The sequence below is a fragment of the Rhamphochromis longiceps genome, linkage group LG19 (assembly GCF_057381845.1).
Source record: "Rhamphochromis longiceps isolate RC_006_pf linkage group LG19, R_longiceps_female_GT1.1, whole genome shotgun sequence".
Lineage (NCBI taxonomy): Eukaryota > Metazoa > Chordata > Actinopteri > Cichliformes > Cichlidae > Rhamphochromis > Rhamphochromis longiceps.
Window position 1 is genome coordinate 25,646,613 of NC_140575.1, and position 22,086 is coordinate 25,668,698.

Sequence of the window (22,086 nt, forward strand, 5' to 3'; positions counted from 1 at the left end):
GGTATGGTGTCTGCAATTAAAACAATTTTTCACCGACAACCTGGGAATCGTTTAAACCAATTAAAAGAGGGGGGAAATACCTAAAAGGAAATATTGCTTTTGGATTGTCGTGCAGGCCAAAATATATGAACGATAAATAGCTAAACAATAATAATCTGTCAATGCTGGATTTAAATAAAAAAAAAGGACTTTCCACGCAGAGAGTGGAAATATGCGATGTGCAAAACCGGAGAAAATACATAATAAAAAACTAAAGTCAACAGTTAAAAACCTGTTTAGGCCTGCAAATGCGTCACAAACAAACAAATTTAAGCAATAATGTATAAAAAAAGACCCATCATTTTTTTTACGATAAATTATAATATCTGAATAAAAATAAAACGCAAAAAAAGGCTCGGTTAATATTTAAACCCACAAAAAATAAATCGAAAATCTTAAAAAAAAGAAAAAAGAAAAATCTCTATAACAACGACAACACAAGAAGAAATAAAGAATTAAAAATTTAAAAAGAAAAAAGAGAATCCTAAGCCAGTTTGGTTAGTGTGCAAAATAAACAGTAAAATTCAATAATAATAATAATAATAATACCTATAATTTTCCATACACTATATTTGTTGCTTCACACATAATAACAAGATTAAAAAATAGTTTGCAATGATAATTAAGAGAAAAAAAATGTAGGAGTTGAAACATACTTATAGCCCTGAATCCAGTGCAAGAAAGTAAAGGACAGAAAATGTTTCAGCCAAAGTTATGTTGTCATTTCTGGTTTAAGGCTATGACTTGGGTGGCCGCGGGAGAACACCGGCGCAGGGATAGAGACAAGAGAGAAGAGATAGCCCTCAAAGCCCATCTCTGTACTCCTGGACGACATTGCCCGATTAGACCGACAGGCGGCGCTGCAAAACGGCAGAAATTAGCACAAAGCACATACAGAGGGCCGCCATGGTTCTGACCGAAGAGGCAATTATTGTGGGAACAAATCATTGCTCTGTTGTTAGAATAAGTAGGAAGACTTTAAAAGGTGAATCTATGTGGACTTTTTTTTTTTTTTTTTGGAGGGTACAGGGAAAACCCTGGCTTTTTTATTATTTCTATTTTTACTGTTTTTTTTTTTAAATATTTAAACTAATTCACTTCCACTCAGTTCATAGTCACTTTCCTCATGTTGGATATCTTTAGAAAAATAAATAAATACATAAAATAAAAATACATGCCCTTTAAAACGTTTTGTTTATGCTTATCAATAAGTCCAGGCCACTGTCAGCCTTTTTTCTTTCTTTCTTTTAAATGCACCTCCACTTAACTGCTAATAGCCTTCTAAGTCTGAGATGGGCTGGTGTTGAATTTGCTCTGCAATTTGCACACTTTATTTGCATTTGTCAGTAATTTATTACGCGGAGGGCATATTTGTGTGCCTAAATAAATGTCCATGGGAAGATGTATTTCAACCACAATTTGTTATTGTCAGTTTAAGAGGGCACTCAAACGGGCAGTCTGGTTAAAACAAGCTATTGCAAACAGAGTGCTGGAAGAAAGTTTGAAATGGTGTATTTTTATGACCATTTGCAAAAATAAATTCAACAGGCAACAATATATATACAAAAAAAGGGTTTCTGAGTTATAATAATAATAAACCAATTAATTGTGTTCTGTTAAAATGGGTACGTGAATTAAGACTTGTATGCAACACAGTTAATCACACAAAAAGCTAACAAAAATCAAAAATGAAATATTTATTACAGCATTTGTGACTGAACACCTTTTAAACATTACGTCACAGTCCTCATACAAGTATTTAATGTATTTTTGACAAAGCTTAAGGGAGACGGCATCTTATCATCTAGTGAGGAACACGTGCTGAAAAAGGAAGGAATTCATGGACATACAATATCAATGCCACAGCAGATCTGAAACTAGCAAAAACATTCTTTTTCAATTGAGGTAAACACATAGAATATCTAACATGAAACAATTAATAGACTGAACTCTGTACGAAGTTTGTTACAATATTCTCTCAGCTTTTTTCTCCCAAAAGCATTGAGTTCATAATTTAAGTTTTTTTTCTTTTCTTTTTTTTGTGTGTGTGTATGCGTGTGTGTGTGTGTGTGTGTGTGTGTGTGTGTGTGTTTCAGGTTTTTTGGTGCATCAACCATCAAATGCTTCTCCAGTGCCACAGAATCAACATTTGTGTCAGCATTGTCCTTATGGCAAGAATGTTGATCCACAGATAAAGAAGCGCTGCAGGATGTTGCTTTTCCACTATTAAGCTTCCTTCAAAATGCTCTTCATCAATGAGAGTCCAGGGTACAAAAAAAATAAAATAATATTAAAATAAAAATGTATAAAACCAACACAATCCAGTGCTTGGGCAATTCAAACAACGAACTCTTTTTTTCTTTAAAACCTACAGGGCAACATTCATTCATGAACCAAAAACAAGAAAAAGAGAGAGAGGGGCATGACAAATGTTCAAACTGAATCTTCTGGAGAGATCCGGTGTCATTTAGCAGCCTTTTCCCATCATGCCCTGTTCTTATGGGGGACAGGACCTGATTGCCCTCTGTGGTTTGAAGCCTTTTTGAGATGTTCCATCTTCTTATTTTTTTTTCTTTAATAGTGCTGTGCTGCGAGACAGTTTCTCCTCCAGGAAGGAGCACACACAGTGTGAGAGAGAAAAGGTTAACCTTTAATTCTAAAACTAGCTCAGGAAACAGAAACCATGTGATCAACAAAAAAAATGCACAAGTTTTAACTTATTTATCTATACTTTTATACTACAGTAGTTATAACTCTTGGAGTCTTTCTGTTGTTTCTTTTTTTTTTTTTTTTCTCTTTTTTAAATCTTCCAGAGTGATCTTATAGAAGCGTTTGAGAGCATCACATGAATGTGTACTGAACGTGTTTATGACGGTGCGTGAGTGTGAGAAAAGTGTGTGTGTTTTGCTTTTTTCCGAGCGGGTGCGTCTGTCCGTTCTTTGCACGCGTATGTCAAAACATCCTCTGTTGATCTTTACCAAAAGCCCAAGACTTTACAAAGTGTTCTTGTCAGCTTGGTCCTCCGTTTGGATGAAAGTAACAAAATTGACAAGTTAGAAAAAAAAAGAAAAGAATTATCACAGCTCATCTGGAATTCTGTTTCGTTCGTGTCAAATTCTGGTCAAAAGGGTTTGCTTCTTATTCTTAAAAATAGTCTCAAAATAGGATTTATTGTTGGTTGCTGTTTGTTTGTTTTTTATTCTTATTGGTTTCTTGTAGTAGCTGCTGTTGTCGTGATGTCGTAGCAAAGTTCCCTTATGCTATTGGGCATGGATGTCCAGGCCTTGTCCTCCAGTACTGGGGTCAACGGGAGAAAGCAAAGGGGGTCTCTGTGCAGACATGGTCATTCCTGGGTGCGACGAGGGTCCTCCGTGCATCAGCATGGCGTGATGAGTGTGGTGGACGCGGGGATGATCGGGTAGGTATGCATGGAAAGGGGGCCCGTGTCGGAGCTGGGAAGGGTGAGAGGTCAGCTGATGATGGTTGGTGTAAGTGGGTGGGATCATGCTCATGCCCATAGGACCACTCTGAGGTACGTACTCCCCTGGCATGCCTGACAGACCTGAGAAGAAAGGCAGAAAGACGAGAACGTATTTACACAGTCACTAAAACTGTTTTCTCGCCGCAGCTTTGACACGCTCCCTCTCCATTAACAGACCTTAATTCAATTTAAACTCAACGTCTCCAACAAAGAGCTTAACAGATTTTATGACACTGCGCCTGTGACTGCAGCGCTTTTAGCTCCTACAAGTAAAGAGAGACATTATTGTAGCAGACTATTTTAGGCGATGGTGAGTGGTTTACAATGCCCAATAGCGTTGTGGTCAGGTCTCAGGTCGGAAAATGATCCTCAGTCATCCACAGACACTGTAGTCCTGGAGGATGTGAGGAAAACCAAGCAGGCGTATTGATGTGGAGAAGTGCTAATACTTTTACAAGTGGAAGAGTCAATTCCCCAGCTGAATTTAGTGACTAACTAAACAGGCATTCTCTCGTGGGGATGTGCCTTTGTGCACATATTTGATTTAGAATCTCTTAAAGACATCGTTAAATAATTTAGGTCTCGGTTAGTTGCATCACCAATATAGAGAACATTAAAGGCTTGTTTCCGCCTCTGAATAAGAGCATTTCAAGCAAAAAAAAAAAGTACCAGTTGTTCATCAAACAGCGGCAAGGCAGTGTAACAAAGACAAAAAAAAGTGGAAAGAGAGAGCAAACGGAAAGGCGGTGGCTTATGCTGATATCTCTTAAGGTGGACTCCACTTCATATGTGTAGAGACCTCAGCATGCTGCATCTCTCATACTGTGACACGACCCAGGACACGGGGCTGGCTCAGCAGTGCCACTGTTTGGCTTTTCGCATTGCTGTTTGTTGTAATCAGCAAGAAAAAAAAAAGTCAAATGTGGGGGTGTTGTTCCTGGTGCCTGGGACTGGAGTATGGGAACAAGGCTGGTCCAGAGGCCTGGACCTTGGGGAGAAACGAGTGAGCAGGAGGTCCCGCTGGAGCCAGGGGGCCTGGGTCTGGGATTGGGTCTGGGCTGGCCTGCTTTGTAATGTGAACCCCTGGGGGATTAGAAGCTGTAATAGAAGGGGAGAGGTCGCTGCAAGGTCACTAGGCATGCTCACTCTCTGCATTCCTCCACCTTAGAACACTGCAATTAAGAAATTACACTGGAGGACCCCGGTGAGGGGAAGAGGAGGAGGACAGAAAGGAGAGAGGGACAGCAAAGGCCAAGATTAATGGCCAGTCCGCTGGTTGAAAGCTATGCCATTCTCTAATGCTCCCTTTCCATGTCAGTTCATTTGAAATGCAAGTGTTTGTCAGAACAGGTCTCTTAAAACCTCACTACTCAGGTCATAAAATAAATAAATCATTCAGGGTGTTAGTAGGGTATGATGGATGCCCTCACCTCCATATAATCCAGGACAGCTCCTGTTAAAAGGCCCAGCAGATGTTTTTGACACTGTAAGCTGGTAATCTCTAGTCTTGTAAGCTCCAGTCATTCCGTTAAGTAGATCCTAGACCCCCCCACCCCTTCTTTTATTAACAAGAGTGGTAAAATCTGAAGACAATGACTGAGGACAGACTGGGCCTCTCTCCCTTGCCATCTCTGCATGCCTGCCTCCCTAGCTGGCTGCGCACTTCTGTTATGGCACAGTAGTCCTGCTCAATGGCTGGCCATAATTAAGTACCAAATATACCATATTGTGTGACTGTGTAATCAAATCAAGAGAGGATAATATTGCTCTGTATTAAGCTATTAATGTAATTGGTCATGAAGCATAAAGTATGTTACGTAATTAAATAGTCTCAAAATTATATAGCCCTATATTAAGAATTAGCCAACCTGAGCAAATGTTGTCTCTGTGTGGCTGTTTTAGGGAACATTGCTTCCTGATTTTCCCTTCTCTCTCTCTCTTTTTTTCCCTTCTGCCATTAGCAAAGACAGGAGGGGATGAGATAAAACGTGCGAGAGGCAGCGAGAAGCAGAGGAAGAGAGAGAGAATGCAAGGACTGGAGGGGTGAAATGATCTCTGTCGGCAGAATTACCGCTGTGACCCTTTGGAAAATCCAGTCTCCATTTACATATAAAGGGTTCTTTTAATCAAGGTAAGTGTTATTATATTGTGCCTCATTGGGCAAGGGAGTTTAGGTGTTAAATAAAATTTCATCTGCCCCGCCGCCTTTGGGATGTTATATGTCTTGATTTTTCAAATGTCAGCACTGTGGCAGAATGGCCAGCTTAATCAGACTGCCGCCATTTAGCTATAGAGGGATTGTGTGTGTATGTGTGTGAAAGAGAGACAGAGACAGGAAGACAGTGTCTCGGAGAGGCCGTATCTGTATGTGTGAAAAAGACCCCCTCCTTTTGGACAAAGTGTGCATGCCTGTGTCTTCTACCTTATAAATTTATCTCAGTGTCTCCCTGCTCTTGTCTGCGAGTCTCAGGTCAGGCCACTCACTGCCTCCTCCCGCTCCCCAAATCGTCTCCCTCCAGTAAAAAATAATCAAAACACACAGCCCCCCCACACACTCATTCCTCCCTTTACACAGCTCAAACCAAACCCCCAGTGAAGAATCGGCCATGTCACCCGCGGCCCGTATATCTTGCTCAGGGGCCGTAATGTACTGCGGTGTTCCCGTCTTTGCATATAAGATAATTTGGGCATCAATCCTTCCCCAGACAGATTTATGTCACTCGGAGGACAGTTTCACTTCTCCTTCTTTATCGCTTCACTGGAGCCTGCTTAATTTCTCCCTGTCAGGCCCTTCCCCAGGAGATGTTATTTTTTCCCTAAATGTCCAACATTTGCATTGGCTGTCCAAGATGGGGAGAGCGATGGCGCTGTTGTGATAAATAAATTTGTGCATGCCATGCCAGGTTGTTTCTTCCCCCCCCTTTTTCTGTTGTTGTTCATGTTGTCTGGCGCCACAAGTCGGGTCCTCTCTGTCCCAGGATGATTACCCCTTTTTCTCAAGTCTTCAATTTATCCTCTACATTTAAAGCATCTTTCTGGCTACCTAAGTTGTTGCTGGGAAGGAAGGGGGCCCAAGCTTGCTGTAAAATTCTGCCCAGTGTGAGAGGACATTGTGCTGGTCAAGTGAAAGGGAATTGGGAAAAAAATAGCATAAAAATAAAACCCAGCAGCCCCAACGTGTGAAAAAAACAAGGAAAAGAACCCAGTACTTACTTCCCCCTTTTCTTTGCTTTTTGAGTTACAAGATGGAGGTTACATGTAGTGCCATTGCCCATCCATGCCCATATTCATCCCCATTCCACTCATAGGCCCTAGAAAGAAGAGATAAATGCCAGAAAAAGCATCAGCAGGAGTTTGAGTCACAGCGAGGTCAGAGACGACCAACTAGTAGAAGGGATGAGGTTGGTTAGCTTTAGATGGAAAATGAGGGAAGAGGAAGATGTGAAGAAGTGGTTTAAGAGTTTACATTTCTTGCTGGTTCCCTTAAACCCATTTGTTGTGATTATGAGATTAGAAAAAGCACAAGCAAGGCAGGCGGGGGGGACTTTTAAAGACAAGCGTTATCGTGGTTGAGGTGCACACTAGTGTTAGGTTTATGCGACTGACTTGGGAGACCTTCTCCATGCTGAGGTTACTACATTTCATGCTGCAGACAGTGGGGTCAGTGTCATTCAGCTCTTTGGTAACTCTTGTGTGGTAAAGCAGGCATGGTGGAGGGAAGACGGACGAAGGAAAGGAGGCGGATGGACTTACCAGCTGGTCGGATCCCCATGTGTTGCTGACCGTCCAGCACGAAGCTACCCATTGGCTGGCCCTCCGGACTGTACGCTGCTCCTTGGCTCACTGAAGGATCAAGAAGAAAACCTGATTGTAGTCAAAATGTGGACATGAAAAAGGAAGGGGGGAAGAAGAAGAGAAAACACACCAGACTATCAGCAATTGTCCCAGCTCCAGCCCAAACATACTGTAAGACATTGTGCTCATGTTTGTGGACAGCACTGACTGACGCGTGGCATGCAAACATGCATACAGTGGGTCCTTATGCATGCAAGCACACACGCACACACAAACACTTGTGCGTACATTCAAAACCACGCTCAAGGGAGACACATTGTTCTCTAACCGAGAGAAGAAAGCATGCAGTTTGACAGGATGGGAAGAATTTATGCCATGGCAGGCAATTCATCCAGACTCAGCCTTCAAATATTTTGTTATATCCATAGCACATGTATATGTTTCTTTTCTTAAGAAGAACATAACATACAAATTTAGATAATCCCAAAACTGCCAGATCGTTTAATATGTATTATGGATGAATTACCTGATTAGCTGTTATAATAATAAAGAAGACAGAGCAGCAATCTTTGCTCAGCTGGATCTTATTTTGTTTATTATTAGGCTTATTGAACTAATGCATTTTGGAGACTGCAGAAACCATTGCATTCTGGGACTATAACAGAATTATCTTGGATAATCTGTAATTCTCAAAGATTAGAGGGAGATGTTAGTCATGCTGTGTTAGTAGAGATTGCTGATTGGCACACACTGGATGCAGGCTGTCAAATACTCCACACAAAAGAGCAATAAGTATAGAAAGAGGCGCCCACATTTGTAAGTGCATCTCATTTTAATCATGGCTCGTGTCGGTTTGAACAATTTCCATCCCTGAGTGTAGGGATCTTCATAAAACGAGAATTACTGTTTTTTTCTTCTTCTTTCTTTTTTTCTTTTTTGGTAATGCCAAAGTCAATGAAGCTTAGGGTGACTGAAACATTCAGCAGGATCACATAGTGGCATACTTGCTACTACTAGGTTGTGCTTTTGGAAATCTGAACACATTAGACATGGAAAATCAGTGTGTTATGATTTACCAATATAAAGTGTTCCATCTTTTTTTAAACCAATGTAAATCTCTCGTGCATGGGGGATAAATCAAGACATAATGGTGGAATCCATTAAAAAAAATCAGAGAGGTTTTGATATTTGCAATGCAGTGAATGACTACTTAAGATCAAAATTAAGAAGAGTGATTCTTGAGGGAAGGAAATAAAAATGCAGCAGAAAAATTCAGGGGAAAGCCCCCTACCTAACTGAAAAAAAGGAAGAAAAACAAAATAGCCTAAAAAAGAAGGGAGATAACTCATAAATTGCTGCTAGCGTTTTTGGCACTCCTCTTGTGTCCAATTAGTAATTCACAGAGAGACTGCTAATATACCTCTCTTGCCACTTAGACTGGGAAATCTCCAATTAGAGTCAATCAGCAAACAGCCTGCACCACTGCTGAACACATCTCATTGAGAAAATGGAAAAGGGAATGAACGATGGAAGAGGAAGAGGAGGGAGTAGGTGTAGGGTACCCCTCTAAAAATCTGGGCTCCAGGCATAATGTGCTTGCCAGTAAAGGATTTGGAAAGGGTGTCTTCATGCAGGGAAAAGAAGCCGTACTCTACTGTAGATTAGCTGGATTGTCTGTTTGGGTTTTTTCATTTTGAAATTTTTGTTTGTCTTTTCCTTTTTTTTTACCTGCTCGATTTGACTGATCGATCATGGGTTGTACTATTCTTCTCCTGGCATTGATAAACCTGGCAGAGGAAAAAATAAACACAGAGAAGAGAAAAGCAAACGTTAAATCACGCTGCATTCACACACAGAAAGATTCATCACGAGCCTCCACAAAGAAAAAACAGTTTTGCATGACTTAATGGCAACATTAGCCACCGAGTCCTTGAGAGAGGCGCTCACGACACAACAGCAACAAACAAAAGGGCAATTGTCTGCTGACTTGGGAACCCAGTGAGGGATACTTTTAATGTTCCTTATGATCTATTCCCCCCTCTTTTAATAAAGCTTTTGATTACGTTTGGTTGCTATGGGCACCAGGGAGACATTCCTCAAGTATTAAGTGCAACTTGGGCACAGAAGAACCCTCAACATGGCACATCCATTCCTCTCTCCGTCTCGCTTTCTTTTTTCTGTCACTACTGCTATAGTTCTACCCAACGCTCACCAACTCTATGTAATGTACTGCATCTTCTACAGTTATTGCACCAAAATGTTATTTTTTGTGGGGATACTTGAATTTCAAAATGAACTTTAAGTTCAAAATGCAGGACATAAATGGTTCCTTTCATTGCACCCCCATCTCTTCCCTCCCCCTCTGTGGGACCCCCAACTCTGGCTGCATTGTAGGGGGTTCTGCTCCCCTTCCAGCTGTCCAGAAATGAGGACCAGGCATGGGCCACGCCGTGCTTTCACAAGGTATTGTTATGTCAGTGAGCCCATCAATTAGGCTGTCTGAAGTTTTATCACCACCACAGCAGCGAGTAAGTGCACCTCCACAAAGCCTCCCCAGCCAGTCTTGCTCCTGTGGCTTTTCCAGTGTAGAGCCGGAGGTCATCTGGAGGTGACTGCCAGCCAGGGGCAACCTTTTTAACTTGGAATGGGATGCCTTGGGTTGTGTCAAACACAATCTGCCCACTAAGGCCAAGGAAGTTCTCCACCTTTATATCTTTCTTTTTACCTCTGTTGCCACCTCTTTTCATTCTGACTTTCTCTCATTCACTTTAATAAACCTGAAAACATAGCATGGACCTAGCTCTAGGGGTACCCCCATGTGGTTGATATTAAAGTGGGGTTTCAAATCACGTTGGAGCTGTCCAGCATGGAGTCTTTTGCTAGTTCCAAAAAACACAGTGGAGGGAAGAAAAAAAAAAGGCTTTACTGCCCTCTCCTAACATACGGGCCAAGGCACCATCAATATGGCTAAAGAACTGGTCATTAGAAGGAAGGGAGAGCTGGAACCAATTTGGGTTCCTAATCCCCCATGAAGCCCTGATACCTGCCCTTACCTTCTCCAATGAACTTAAACGCCTGTAATCTGCCCGGCTCAAAGTGACATGGTTAAATGTACAAAATGCACAGTTGGGAAAAGAAAGACGCGGTGCTCATTTGCCAGGGGGCATCCAGAGTGCAGGTACGCATGGGGTACTGCAGGCCCCTGAGAGAAAAAAGATGAAACAAACCCACATGAGAATAAGGGAGAATGAAAGAGGAAGATGAGAGGTGGAGTGGAATGGAGTGAAGGAGAGAGCTGTATTGGAAATTATACTATTGTAACGCATGATTTGCAATTTAAGGGAGGAATAAAAATGAACTTTTATTAACTCTGAAGTATTTTTGAACAAAGGGGACAAAACATTGCGCGATAGCTATGCTCCAAGAAATGCCCGAGGTGCTTCAGGGAGAAAGACGGTTCCAGCATCGAAACCAGCTGAGCAAGAAAACAGTAAGACATTCCTCGTATCACACTCCCCTCTTTAAGTACAGAGTGTAAGGCTTGCCAAAATATATGTCCTGCTTTCTCCCTTTGTGGATGCACCAACAGGCTCAAAATCACAACCATGTGCATTCTTACCTAACGTATTCTGGGTCACAGCCATAAACACATAATATTAAGAATGTTCTTCCCAGGTGCTAAATTCAACCATACGGTTTCTAGTGACTGCAGAGGAAATACTCTGTGCACTGGAGAGTACTCAGTAGGATCAAAGTGTCATTTTCAGATGGAAAAATAGTTGTTTATATTTGTGTTTTTCCATCTTCTTACAGACAATATATAAATGTAAGCATGCCGGGAAGCATTTAGCTGCCAGTGTTTACTAATTTTTAGTATCCAAACAGCTCTTGGGGTATGGAAAAATGTGGATTTTCAGATATTTTCCCAAATGGACCTGCTTCTTGTCAGTGTTCCCTGTTGGCTAACTGTCACGATAAAGATTCACAAAGACAATTTTTGCACACTAAACAAGTTGCCACAGTAACCAGCAGGCGACGATGTGCACCGAAAAGAGTTGGGGGGTGGGGTGGGGAGTGGGGGTGCCTCTTGTGGCCTTAGAGCACCTTTTATCGGTCTGAGTAAAGTCAATTGAGATTATCAGAGCTGGGCCAGATAACACTGTTTTCCCTCCACCCGTGAGCTGCTAATGGAGTGTGCTTAGAACAACACAACCAGGAATCCTCCAGAGATGAGGGCCAGTCAACTCAGATGGACAGTCAGATGGATGGATCAGAGGACCCAAAGTCCTGAGAGAGATACAGAGGTTGACCACAGGGATTTAGAATTCCTAAGCCACTTGCTAAAATGTGTATGTGTGTGTGTGTGTGCTGTAAATCTACACATCAACACCATGGACATAACCACAACCACCGCCAGTGTGTCCATAGGCTAACCAGAACACAGGAGGCTCACAGGGGACACTAGCTAAAAAACCTCCAACCCAAAGCCCATGTTTTATTATCTACATCTGGTGGTCTAGCTTATTATGGCCTGCCTCTGCTCAGTGTTAGAGCACAGAAACACCGACACGCACACACGCACACATGCACACATAGTACACAGAGTACCTCTCAGCATGGGAACTCCGTGCTGTCTTCAAACAAATAATTAAAGGCAAGGTTAGGGGGTCGTGTGGAGGTCATTCATTGGGATACAGCTCAGAATGTGTACAATACCCCAGGAAAAAGTGGGCTGTTGGGGGCTGCGGCCCACTGCTGTTTAATATTAGCAACTGGTTTTGTCCAGCCAATAGGCCCTAAACACATTTTCAAGCTGCGTTTCAAAAACTGCACTCACAGTGCTAAGTACACTTTAGAGCTTGCATGTTAATATGTATGCACATGTCAGTCAATATGTGTGTATAATGCATGTCAGCACATTCTTCACATACTACTGCCAGCTGGCTCACAGAAGCACTTTTATTCACTGAGATGGCGTGAAAGACGCACTTGAAAAGCACAAGCTTGTGTGCAGATACAATAATGCATCTCCACAGGAAGACCTGGTATCCATCTTCCTAATGATATAAGAAGCTAAACTTACTACGGCTGTTAGGAGTTGAACATAGTGGGCAGATATGAATGATGGAGACAGGCTAGCATGCTGTGTTTTGCTATAGCCTGTAGTTACTTGAGTGTGGGGGGACTGAGATTAAGATCTGGTCAGGCACAGAAGAAGAGATATAGATGGACTAGTGAACTTACATAATCCTAAAGCATACCACGAGACTTTATTTTTTAAGTAGAGTCCTTCAATTTTACAACGCTCCCCTTTAATGCAGCAAGCCAACTGCATCACAAGCATAATAGTATCAAAGGTTACTGGAGGTTTGCAGATGTAATCACAGCAAACCAGTCTGTCTCACTCAGTGTTGTCTTAAATTTTTTTCTTACTTCCTCATCTCAGTCTGTCAGAAAGGCCTTGTTTCTAGTTAACTGACTTGCAGCCACACCTGGTAACTCGCTCCTGTTGTCAGCATTCCTTCGCTGAGAAATTGTCATGCCAAACCACCCTACCCTGGAGCACAGCCAAGAGACGGAGAGCGAGAGGGAGGGAGACGAGACAGAGAGAGGCGAAACAGAGAGTCTCAATGCTTAGTTAGCCAATTGCGGTGGAGATCACAGGAAACCTAGCCAATCAGGAGTGGGGTCACTCGTTTGACGAGTTTGTGATGAAAGAAAGAAAGAAAGAAAAAACAAGACAGAGTGAGACACGAGAATGAAATGCAGAAAACTGAATGTGCCTTATCTAAAAAATAAGCACAGGACTACTCCAAACATAGCGCTGTACAGTGTGCAAAGCATTTAAACAGTGTCACAAAAATCGTTGACAGTTTATTGCCTTCATGGCTGACCTACACATGCCCATTTTGGAAGCTCATATACCAAGTGAGAGGGGGGCAAGTTTCCGATTCCTGGGCCCCTATTCGTCTGGCTTTGTAGGAAGATTAGATGCAACACAATCTGTACAAGAACATACTGAACTCAATCCATGATCACTGCTTGCAAACATGACTGTCCTCTGGTTCCTATTAAAGCTCATTGCTTCCATACTTCCGCTTCAGACAGAAATAAAGATTCCAAACCCCCAGCGATTGAGTCACAACTCACTAGAATCAAAGGAGGAAGGCTTTAGTTTGATGCTCTTCCACCAAAAAGAAAGGCAGAGAGACAGGAGTGGAAACTGGATGTCCTTTGACCGGGAAGTGCATGCAAATTAACCCCATGAAGAGAGTGTGTTTAGTATAAGCAAACACTAATTATGGTCCAGTCAGACACAGGGTAGTCCAAGGCTACTGAACTTCTAACACTGATCCACTGTAGTGTCAACAACGGTGATTTAATCAGCTCACATGGTCCAGGCAGGCCCCTGTAACAGTTTATACATGGCTTGCCACCAGACTGAACCTACAGTATCTGTGGATTTATCATAAACTATCACAAAGGAGCTTTTCACTCCTCTAGGATAGAGATAAGTGACAAGGAGGTAGGAATGGGGAAGCTTTCTCAAGCTCATCAGCGACAGAGTTTCCCTTTTCTATACCTTCTTCGCTTCTTTAAGTTAAAACAGGAGTCGAGAGACATGTGCCGGGCGAACATTACCTCACCCCTGTGTTTGATTTAGTGCAGATGTGAAGCAGAGCAAGACAGGATCATTTTTTTTAGAAACGTCGGTGAGGGCCCGCGTTTAGGGCAGCCACTGTGTTTACATAGTTTTACCTCTGTCTATCTCTTCCCCTCTCTCTCGCTCTCTTTCTCACATCCACTGTGCCTCCATATTCCCACCTCCCACGCCACCTCACCCCCCCACACACACTCTTTTGTCTGCCTCTGAAAGGGGGACTGTTTCACCTCTCCTCCATGGACTTTCACTGACCTGTTTTTCTTTCCCTTTTTATTACTCCACTCATTGCCCATTTGTGGCATCCCCCCCTCAGTCCTATATGACTAACATTTGCATTGCTCTGTCAGTCTAGCGGCAGAAGTCATTTCTCTCTGAAACCCGCTGAGTACGAGTCATTAAGACTCCAGTGGAAAATCAGACAAAGAATTATATATTTGTGTTGCAAACTGACAAGATTTAACGAGGAGCTAATTAAAATAAATCAATAGCACTGCGGCATGCTTGCTCTCTGTCTCTCTTTTCTCACTCTGATTCTCTGTCAGCACCAAAGAGGTGGAATACTGCAGTGTGGAGCACAACGCTAGGAAAGTAATTGTTTAGCCTTAAAACCAGGCAGCCGTCATCCATGCATTATGAAGAATAAGTGGGAACTGACTCACTCATCACAAAAGGGTAAATATCTGATAGAAATATGGAACAATAATCCCAAAAGTCTCGCTCTAAACTAAAACACCAAAGCAACACACACAACAAAAGAAACAAACATAGACATCTCTCCCTCTATTTACCCTCCCATCTAACACCTTCTCCCCTCTTCCCCCTGTCCAGTGACGGTATGTCACCTCTGGGCCTTGCAGTCCAGCAGCCTGACCCCTACAGGGCGGGCTGTACGGCACCAGCTGCTGACTGTCCGTCAAACACCTCCAGAGCAGCGTTGGGCCAGGAAGACCACGCTTGTTGCCCCTTTGATCCGGCAAGCAGCAGCTGCTGCTCCACACAGCAGCACTTTGTTCCTCTGTCTCCTCACCACACTCTGTCCTACGGCACAAAACACCAAATCCAGCGCAGAAGTGGGAAAAAAAAGTGTGGGGGTTATGGGGGTGGGGGCAAAAACGAAAAAAAAATTCCTCCCTACAACATCAACAAGCTCTGACAACGGCAGCGGGGGTTTTTCTTGGCCCCAACAGAGCTCTTAGGCATCTACTTCTTGACGCTTCACCCTCCCTTCTCTTTTAAAAGATACGATAGTTATTGTTCAAATCAGCCAGGGTGAATGGAAGGGACTGAGGCCAAGCCCGCCCCAGGCGTCAACACACCTGTATGAAAGAGACCTTATTGTAGCAACCCAGCGTTACTAACTTGCCCTAGCACTACCAGTTTTCTGAAGTAAGAAAGAAGGACCAAATCATCTCATCTGCATTTTTCTATCGACACAGTCTCTTAACATTTTCCTTCATGTATAATATTTCCTTCATTAACTTCCTCCTTTTTTTAACCGATTGCCACTCGACAGGGGTAATACGAAAGGAGTTGATCCCACAAATCTCTTGTTAGCAAGACACCCCCCCTCCCTGCTCCCACACCCACCTTAAGACAACACCTTATTAATGTGCACAGGTGTACAAAAGGTATTTTCTGCCTGCACAGGAGCCGAGGGACCAACAGCTGCATTTTTTCTTGTTTGAAGAGCGCCTGAAAACAACCAACATTCTTAGGTCAATATTAGCCCTCGTCAAAGGCTCCAGTACATAGCGCGTGACAGAGGCCGTCAGCGCTGGAAGGTAACGCTCATTCCTCATAAGCCAGCTTCTCACCTTTTGGATGGGTGAGGTTTTCCTGCTTTCACGAAGGACCAGCAAGAAATAGAACAGATACACAGAACACATACTGGCAGGCTGCCTCTCTCTCTCTCTCTCTCTCTCTCTCTCTCTCTCACACACACACACACACACACACACACACACACACACACACACACACACACACACACACACACACACAGCCAGGCAGGGGGAATAGAGAAACTGACTGCAGCACTATCATTACCCCAGCCTACCCATCAGCTCTCCTGAGATGAGTGGGTGTGCTTACAAGATCACCCCAATTTCACAGTTGTGAAGAGTGCCACCCCTATTGCCCACATTCGCTTCTCTTTTTTTCCCCCTCCACTATGCCAGACCTGTTGGACTCCTTTTCATGTCTTTGCGAAGTGGGCAGGTATAATCTCAGTTTCCTTCCACTTCTTAGTGCCAACATAGAAAATCTGTGGCTTTTCTCGCTTCTCTCCCCTGAATTATCTTTCCATCTCTTCTTCTTTCACCCCGTCTTTTGTCTCCCCGCTCTCTCGTTTTCTGCTCCCTTTCATTCTCAACCCCGTTTTCTCTCTCTGCCTGGTAATCGAGTGAGAGATTCCGTGACTCTGTGACTCCCCCTTATTGTCAGATATCAAACAGTGCGGCTTTGTGGATTACCATGAGAAGCTGATAATGACATGATAGAGGCGTGATATTTCAAACAAAATTGAGTGTCAATTGCCTGCATCGTCTAGGCAACACAAGTGTCTGCGCTGCGGCAGCCAGACAGGAAATAAGGCCAATCTATTTCCTTTGCTTCATATCAAACCTCTCTCCTCTCCCCCTTTTATAAGACTGTAATGGGTTCAGCTCGAAGAGAAGAAAAGAGGGGGCCTGCCAAGAGCAACAGTTACATTCTCTCTCTCTCTCTCTCTCTCTCTCTCTCTCTCTCACACACACACACACACACACACACACACACACACACACACACACACACACACACACACACACACACACATAATGTACATGTATTCTCACATTTGCAGACAGCTTGCACTCCTGAATATAAAAATGTATTAGAAGGCATTAAAAATAAAAGGTGCCCTCATCTTACCACCCCGTTCCCAAACATATGTATACATTCATATTCTCCCCCTGCTCTTGAAGTTTTTACTCCTCATGCTGGTGTGCTACTAACCGTGAATTTAGGGCAGTGAAAATGCACTGCAGTTTGAGCAATTAAAAAGTGACACCTAAACCTAGTGGATCGACCAGTGAGATTCTCTAATGCCTGGCTTTAGGTGCCGCTGCACTTGAGAGTCTTTCAGAACCAGACTACTGCAGAGTACAGGATTCAGTCTGTGTGTGTATATTTGGGAAGGGATTCTCCCTCCCTCTGGGATGTCATCATCTTCTCATCACTGGGTCTCTGGCGTGTGACTGAGTGTTTCCATCGAGCACGTTTCCATGATGTTGTCTGAGCGAGCGAGTTTGCGTCTAGCACATATTAGTGACCGCGAGAGAGTCACCGGTTAAATGTTGTCAGCTTGCCTCTCACTTCCCTATTGAATAATTAATCTGAGTTTCAATTGCACATAATCGCTTTGAAATACACACGAGTGAACTCACAGGCACACAAACACACATGCGCCGGCACAGTCAGAAGCAGAGTTTAGGGCTAAAAAGTCCAGCAGCAGGCTAGTGATATAAATAGCTGTTGTTTGTGGAAGGGACTGCTGGCAGAAGCAGCAGTGACACTGTGGAGCAGACCACAGGGACTCTGATGTGCTTGGTGGCCTGAAGCGAGCCCTCTGCCTCTCAGATCAGCTCTACCACCAACTGTGTAAAAGCTTTGACTGGCCTCCTTCATATGTGACAGCCTTAAACAAATACAACAAAGCCACATTCTATTAAGCCTACACTGCAGAAGATCCTTAAAGGTCCTTAAACTTAAGCCTCTGAACTGACATGTGGGATGTTTTTATATGACACGTCTAGTAAAAGCCCCAAAATACAGAAAACTCAATTCTCAGCCATCCGTGTTCTTTAGATTTCAACTATCCAAATACATTATAAAGAATGTATCTCATACAATACAAATGCATTACCACATCACAGCAGCCCTACCCAGCAGCCTTGACCCACACCAGTTTGCCTACAGAGCAAACCGATCGACAGAGGACGCCATAGCAACAGCACTCAATGTAGCATTAACACATCTGGAGAGGCAAGGAAGCTATGTGCGTATGCTCTTTGTGGATTATAGCTCGGCATTTAATACCATTCTTCCATACAAACTGGACGCCAAGCTAAAAGACCTAGGGCTTCCTCACAGCACCTGTAAGTGGATCAATAGCTTCCTCACCGACCGCAGACAGAGAGTGAGAGTGGGACGTTACACATCTCCAGCCCTAAATCTAAGCACTGGGTCGCCACAGGGCTGCGTGCTTAGTCCACTGCTCTACTCGCTTTATACACACGACTGCACCCCCGCCCACCAGAGCAACACCATTGTAAAGTTCGCAGATGACACTACTGTGGTGGGGCTCATATCTGGGGGAGATGAGTCTGCCTACAGAGATGAGGTGGAGCGGCTGTCTTCATGGTGCAAGGATAACAACCTTCTCCTAAACACGAAAAAGACCAAAGAACTCATAATTGACTACAGAAGACACAAGACAGAAATCCAACCACTAATCATCAGCGACGACTATGTGGAGAGGGTGGCAGACTTCCGCTTCTTGGGAGTCAGCATAGAGGGAAACCTATCCTGGAGTGTGAATACCTCTGAGCTACTGAAAAGGACACAACAGAGACTGTACTTTCTGAGAGTGCTTAGGAAGAACAACATCACACAGAGACTGCTGGTATCTTTCTACAGAGCCTCCATCGAAAGCATACTAACGTACTGCATAGGCATATGGTACGCTAGCTGCACAGTGGCTCAGAGGAAAGCACTCCAGGGAGTAATCAACGCTGCCCAAAGGACAATCGGCTGCCCTCTCCTCAAACTGAAAGACCTACACAGTTCCCGCTGCCTCAAAAGAGCCCATAACATCATAAAGGACACCTCACACCCTGGACACTCCATGTTCGAACTGCTGCCTTCAGGTAAACGGTATAGAACAACATACACAAGGACTAACAGACTCAAACACAGTTTCTACCCAATTGCAATATCATGTCTCAATGCTACTAAAAGTAGATGACTTTCATTGCCCCTGTTGTCATTTGTGCCCTTGATGTTGGAATGCTTTCAGACATGTTTTGTTGGATGCGCTAACAAATTGACTGAGTGATTGATTGTTTGAGTGATATATCAACTAGGTCGTATGTTGAGTGTCTGTATGGGGCCTTAGGCCTGGATTGCTTGGGTGTATTTACTGTATGAGAACACTGTATTTTATATGTATTTCTATCTTTTATATCATATCTATTATAGTTTTTAAGTATTTATCTTTCGTGATGTTGCACTGACCGGAGACATCTTTCAATTTCATTGTACTTGTGACAATGACAATAAAGAATATTCTATTCTATTCAATATAACAAAAGGATGATAAAGCAGGCATATCTTGGGTGCTTGACACCCTCTACTACCAGACTGACACCCCATTCCACCTCACGTGCTCACAGAGTCCCAATTGAAACATCATCACCAGTAATGGGAGGAATAAATATTCATAAGGGTGGGAATAGAGAAACCCAAGATTAGGGTAATATGCCTTTCATTGTTCTTTCCCTTTCCTTTTGCCAGCGCTTCCTCTATATCTCTGTATCTTGTTATGCATGTTATGGTGTTGGATAATCTTGGCTAATTCCTCAAGCTACCTCTGATAACTTCATCAAAGTGTGTCTGTTTGCTTGCAGAGAACGTGGCAGCATGCTACTCTGTTTATTTCTCACCTCTCCCAAATTGCAAATTAGCAGGTTTGATATGTGCAGGAGTTTGGGCCACACTCCAATTAAGATTGGATTGTTTTTGTGAAGAGGCCCTCCCTCTCTCCCCCTCCTGCTCTCCCTTCCCTTTTCTGCTTGGCACCAGGTCTACTGATATCTCATCCATAACAGGCCTGAACTGGGGCAGAGCATGGCTTAAACCAACAAAGGACTATATTGATTTATAGGGTCTCCCGTGATGGGCTTATTGGCCTACACCTCAAAGCCACAGAGGGCACAGGGCCATGAATCACAGCTTCAGAAAATACACAAGCACACAACAGGTAAGAATATTACACTGCAGTGTTGCTAACAATGTGATTACAACTCTCTCCCGTTTTCTGTCCCGACCACATTTACTTTCATCACGTCTTAAAGGACGGAGTGGGTGGTAATTGGAGCTTATTTTGAATATGGCACCACAGAAACAAAGCAAAGACAGACGAACATGCCTATTTACATCGTGTTACCGTGCACCCAAACACAAGGACAGAGGGAATTGCAAATTGTGTAAGGAGGAGGTAAAGGAAAACAGAGAGTAACAGAAAGAGTGAGAGAATGAGCGTGCCTGGACAGAGAGAAAATACCTTGGTAAGGTTCAGGGAGTTTAAAGAGCTCAGCCAAAGAAGGAGCTCCTGTCCTCTCTGGCTCCAACACACACAAACACACACATACACGCACATATACCCTCAAGGCCATTCTGTTACACCTGGTCACCTTTATCCCTTTTAGTCCTCTACACCCCACCCCTGCTTTTGAACACACACACCAAAAACACATACATAACATCCATTCTCCTAATTCACATCACCACCAAGGCACACATAGCAGCACCCTGTGCCTAACACACAGCTCCGCTGGCTATCTCCCTCAGCAGATAAAACTAATTATTCCAAATCTACTCTGTCAGGTTGTCTGATCCTCTGGGGCCTCAGTTTAATTCTCTCTCTCCCTCTGTCTGTCTCTCTCCCTGTGTGTCATTGGTTCGCTCTCAGTCATAAGCCACAAAAAGACCAAGAATCTGCGCCAGATGACCTCCCAAGTAAAAACATAAACAGAGCGACTACCCATAAAAACACATATAGCATCACAACAGCTGAAGTTCATGACTTTCTTTGTGAAACCAGACTATTCAACATAACTGCCAAAATGTAAGTTCGATTTTTTAAAAAAAATGCACAACACAATAAAAATCGGGGATCGAGCCTTGCGCTCTGAGCAACTTTGAAAAATCACAATTATTGCATGACATCATCCAGCATACAATCCAAGGGACTTATGCACCTATTCAAATGCTTAGTCCCTCTGTTGGCACTTGATGTTGGCACCCATGTCAGGCTTTAGAGCTAAATAACAGGCCAATATGCCAGGCTTTCCAGCAGCACACCCTGAAAGCCTGTGGAGAAACTATTCGTCCCAATGAGCTCTAAAGGCAAATGGAAGCTCATAAACAGAGACTCGACTGTATAGACTTTGCATTTTATCTTTCAGCAGTTTCCCCCTTTTATGAGCCAGGGATCTCTATAACAGGAGGGAGAAAGGATGACAGTAAGGATGCAAAGAAAGAAGATGATGGCAGAAAGAGAAGAAGAATAAGAATGAGGTAGAGGTTGGGAGAATGAGATAGAGGAGTGCTGGGGTCACAAATCTTGCTGCTATTCTAGTACGTGACATCTTCGCTCGTTTGCGGCTGCTCATTAACAAACAATACTGCTGTGAAATTGGTTTAATGACAAAGTAATAAAATTGCTATTCTGCTCACAGATGGCCTCAGGCGCAGGGAGATTCTAGCAGGCTTACTGTGGCTGCCCGTGTGCATTAAGCTGCTTGTTCATGAAAACAGCATCCTACACTTTCTTTCTCACTATCATCAACCCTTTTTTTCTTTTTAAGTTCTTTCTCTTCTTACAAATGAAATAAATTAACCTACTTTTCTGCCTTGTTTTCTCCTTGAATTCTCCCTCTCCCACACTCTCACCCTCTTTCTCTCTCTCTAGTGGATTCTTTTCCTCGCTCTTTCTCTCTCTCTTTCTCTCGATCTCTCCCCAGTTCTCACCCCTAGTACAGAAATTACCATCTTAAAATAAAAAAAGGGGGGCCTGCCCACGCAAACGCAGCTCGACTTCATTTCAAAAGCAGAGCCCTTGTTATTAAACGACCCACCAATAAAAACCAAGCCGTTGAGGAATAAAAGAGCCAAAAGGAGCAGAGAAGTACAAAGACCTCCCTCCTCCCATCTCTCTCTAATGCTTTCTCTGTAATGCCTCTTTTAGCTCTTTGCCGCTCTATCTTGCCTGGTCTGGCTTCGTTCTTCTTGCATGCCGTCTGCGCTTTGGAGAATCTTGAGCTTGCAATGGGAAAACAAGTTAAAA

At 43.3% G+C, this 22,086-nt stretch overlaps 1 protein-coding gene across 5 annotated transcripts in view; it reads right to left on the minus strand.

Annotated features, from left to right (window-relative positions):
- Nucleotides 1–2,091: 2,091 nt before the first annotated feature.
- meis2a (Meis homeobox 2a) overlaps nt 2,092–22,086 on the minus strand; it is a 79,117-nt gene continuing 59,122 nt past the window's right edge. For 2 of the 5 annotated variants that reach the window (XM_085391032.1, XM_085391031.1), the window contains exons 11-13: nt 9,044–9,102; nt 7,274–7,384; nt 2,092–3,601 (exon numbers count right to left, since the gene is read on the minus strand). In XM_085391032.1, coding sequence (XP_085247158.1) covers nt 3,300–3,601; nt 7,274–7,384; nt 9,044–9,102 — 472 coding nt within the window. In that variant the 3' untranslated portion in view covers nt 2,092–3,299. Of the gene's footprint in view, nt 3,602–6,733; nt 6,832–7,273; nt 7,385–9,043; nt 9,103–22,086 lie in introns of all 5 variants that reach the window. The other 3 variants (XM_085391034.1, XM_085391035.1, XM_085391033.1) reach the window with 3 other exon arrangements.